Below are 3,898 nucleotides of genomic sequence, written 5' to 3' on the forward strand. Positions count from 1 at the left end.
ACCTACTTTCACTAATTATAGAATACCTTGACAAAACCACACTAACCTACTTTAATTGATTATAGAATAACTTAACAAAAACCTCCTTACCTACTTTCACTAATTATAGAATACCTTGACAAAACCACACTAACCTACTTTAATTGATTATAGAATAACTTAACAAAAACCTCCTTATCTACTTTCACTAATTATAGAATACCTTGACAACAACACCTAACCTACTTTCCCTGATCATAGAATACCTTGACAAAAACCTTCTTATCTACTTTCAATAATTATAGAATAACTCGACAAAACCACACTAGCCTATTTTCATTAATCATAGAATAACTTAACAAAAACCACCCTTGTCTCTTTTACCAATTATAGAAAACCTTGACAAAACCACCCTCACTTTCTTTTACAAAGTACTTTTATCTACAAAACAAAATGGTTTATCTACAGCAACAAAATGTTTTAATTTACCTACAGCAACAAAATGATTTATTTATCTACAGCAACAAAATGGTTTAATTTATCTACAGCAACAAAATGGTTTAATTTATCTACAGCAACAAAATGGTTTAATTTATCTACAAAACAAAATGGTTTAATTTATCTACAGCAACAAAATGGTTTAATTTATCTACAGCAATAAAATGATTTATTTTATCTACAGCAATAAAATGATTTATTTTATCTACAGCAATAAAATGATTTATTTTATCTACAGCAATAAAATGATTTATTTTATCTACAGCAACAAAATGGTTTAATTTATCTACAGCAACAAAATGGTTTAATTTATCTACAGCAACAAAATGGTTTAATTTATCTACAGCAATGAAATGATTTATTTTATCTACAAAACAAAATTATTTATTTTATCTACAGCAACAAAATTATTTATTTTATCTACAGCAACAAAATGGTTTAATTTATCTACAGCAACAAAATGGTTTATTTTATCTACAGGAACAAAATGGTTTAATTTATCTACAGCAATGAAATGATTTAATTTATCTACAAAACAAAATTATTTATTTTATCTACAGGAACAAAATAGTTTATTTTATCTACAACAATAAAATGGTTTATTTTATCTACAGGAACAAAATTATTTATTTTATCTAGAGCAATAAAATGATTTATTTTATCTAGAGCAATGAAATGATTTAATTTATCTACAAAACAAAATGGTTTAATTTATCTACAGCAACAAAATGGTTTAATTTATCTACGAAACAAAATGATTTATTTTATCTGCAAAACAAAATGGTTTTATTTATCTACAGCAACAAAATGGTTTAATTTATCTACAGCAACAAAATGGTTTAATTTATCTACAGCAACAAAATGGTTTAATTTATCTACAGCAACAAAATGATTTATTTTATCTACAACAATAAAATAGTTTAATTTATCTACAGGAACAAAATGATTTATTTTATCTACAACAATAAAATGGTTTATCTTATCTAGAGCAATAAAATGATTTAATTTATCTAGAGCAACAAAATGATTTATTTTATCTACAAAACAAAAAGGTTTAATTTATCTACAGGAACAAAATGATTTATTTTATCTGCAACAATAAAATGGTTTATCTTATCTAGAGCAATAAAATGATTTAATTTATCTACAAAACAAAATGGTTTAATATATCTACAGGAACGAAATGGTTTAATTTATCTACAGGAACAAAATGATTTATTTTATCTGCAACAATAAAATGGTTTATCTTATCTAGAGCAATGAAATGGTTTAATTTATCTACAACAGTAAAATGGTTTATTTTATCTACAAGACAATAAAATTGCTTCTTTTTTTCTCCAACCATAACATGTGTTGCTAAGTTTATCCATATAATGTGTTGAGCTAGTCCTGCCCCTGTTTCTCGATATTTTTCAAGTAATATAATCACTTTTATTAGTATATTTCATTATATAAAACGAATCTACAAGTCTAAAAAGTACAGATTTGAAAAACATTCAGTACAATGAAAGAAACAAAGCAACACGGAAGTCACACCAATAACAATACACCTCTGACCCACTAACTATATCCTTCCGGTGTCTCTAAAGCACCATGGACTGCTAGAAACTTGAATAAAACAAATATTAAATGATAATATGAAATGTCAGGTTTATTAAGTACTGTACTTACAAAGAATGTTGCAGTAGTACCACTTCCAAAATGGCAACCTTTAGAATTTTACTGTTATTATTATTATTGTTATTTTCAAGTACGTTAACTTTTGAATTTTCATACACTATTATAAACATTTTGTGTTGTCAAAAATTGAAGAAAACATCAAAACTAAATATTTCTATATTGTTAAACTACATCATTCTTGGCAACTTTCATGAAAAAATTCAAGCGATTTGAACCATTAGTTTGATATTTATAAGAACATTTTCACGAGAGTGACGTACCTACTTAAAATGTTAGTAGCCCGTCCCGAAAGAGCACGCGCCACACGCAATGCCATCTGTGGCAGCCCATTGAAGTAGTCTGACGGTCGCGGGAATTTCAAGTGCGCTCTCGTAATTTATTTAGTCCGGATTGAAGGAAGTGCCAGAAAATCGGTGGTGTACTGTATAAATATAGCTTTAATACTACAGAAAGGCGAGAGTCGTACACTAATTTTGTTTGAATTTAGACGTAAAACAAAACTCAGGATGTTTCTTTTTGTTACTGTTTAGGGTAGTATCTCGTTAATATATACATCGTAGATAAATGTGAGATGACACCCTGTTTTAAAACACCCTAACCTTTGTCCGAGTTTCATTCTTCCAGGCGTGAGAGACTGGTCAAGAAAAGTAGCAGGTTTTTTAACACCCTCCAGTGACATAGGTCTGGGTCGCTCGTCCTTTGCCATCAAAGCCTGAATTTATAAAAAAAATCAGCATTAACATAAGTCGAAGCAAAGTACAGTTGTTTAAGTGGAGATATGACGCCACCTATTGACAATCTTTAGAACAAATTATTATAAGACAGCTACAATGTTCGACAAAAAGATAGAAGTGTAGCTATTACTCAAACCACTTGTACTAAAACTAAGATATCTTTTGGTTAATATACACCATGATACTCTATCACATACCTCACGGTTAACATCTATCTTAGCTAATCTATAACATACCTTACGGTTAACACCTATCTTACCTAATCTATAACATACCTCATGGTTAACATCTATCGGACCTAATCTATAACATACCTTACGGTTAACATCCATCTTACCTAATCTATAACATACCTCATGGTTAACATCTATCGTAGCTAATCTATCACATACCTCACGGTTAACATCTATCTTACCTAATCTATCACATACCTCATGGTTAACATCTATCGGACCTAATCTATAACATACCTTACGGTTAACATCCATCTTACCTAATCTATAACATACCTTACGGTTAACATCTATCTTAGCTAATCTATCACATACCTCATGGTTAACATCTATCGGACCTAATCTATAACATACCTTACGGTTAACATCCATCTTACCTAATCTATAACATACCTCATGGTTAACATCTATCGTACCTAATCTATCACATACCTCACGGTTAACATCTATCGTACCTAATCTATAACATACCTTACGGTTAACATCCATCTTACCTAATCTATAACATACCTCATGGTTAACATCTATCTTAGCTAATCTATCACATACCTAACGGTTAACCATCTATCTTAGCTAATCTATAACATACCTTACGGTTAACATCTATCTTACCTAATCTATAACATACCTCACGGTTAACATCTATCTTAGCTAATCTATAACATACCTTACGGTTAACATCTATCTTACCTAATCTATCACATACCTCACGGTTAACATCTATCTTAGCTAATCTATCACAAACCTCACGGTTAACATCTATCATAGCTAATC

The 3,898-nt window shown here is 29.5% G+C and overlaps 1 protein-coding gene across 1 annotated transcript in view; it reads right to left on the reverse strand.

The window, feature by feature from the left end:
* The window catches only part of LOC111084008, an 8,689-nt gene extending 4,799 nt beyond the window's left edge, over positions 1 to 3,890 (reverse strand). Inside the window, exons 1-2 of the mRNA XM_022380776.1 lie at positions 3,870 to 3,890; positions 2,757 to 2,869 (exon numbers count right to left, since the gene is read on the reverse strand). Coding sequence (XP_022236484.1) covers positions 2,757 to 2,869; positions 3,870 to 3,890 — 134 coding nt within the window. The remainder of the gene's footprint in view (positions 1 to 2,756; positions 2,870 to 3,869) is intronic.
* Positions 3,891 to 3,898: the final 8 nt, after the last annotated feature.

Source organism: Limulus polyphemus, unplaced genomic scaffold (assembly GCF_000517525.1).
Source record: "Limulus polyphemus unplaced genomic scaffold, Limulus_polyphemus-2.1.2 Scaffold12753, whole genome shotgun sequence".
In the NCBI taxonomy this organism is placed as follows: Eukaryota; Metazoa; Arthropoda; class Merostomata; order Xiphosura; family Limulidae; genus Limulus; species Limulus polyphemus.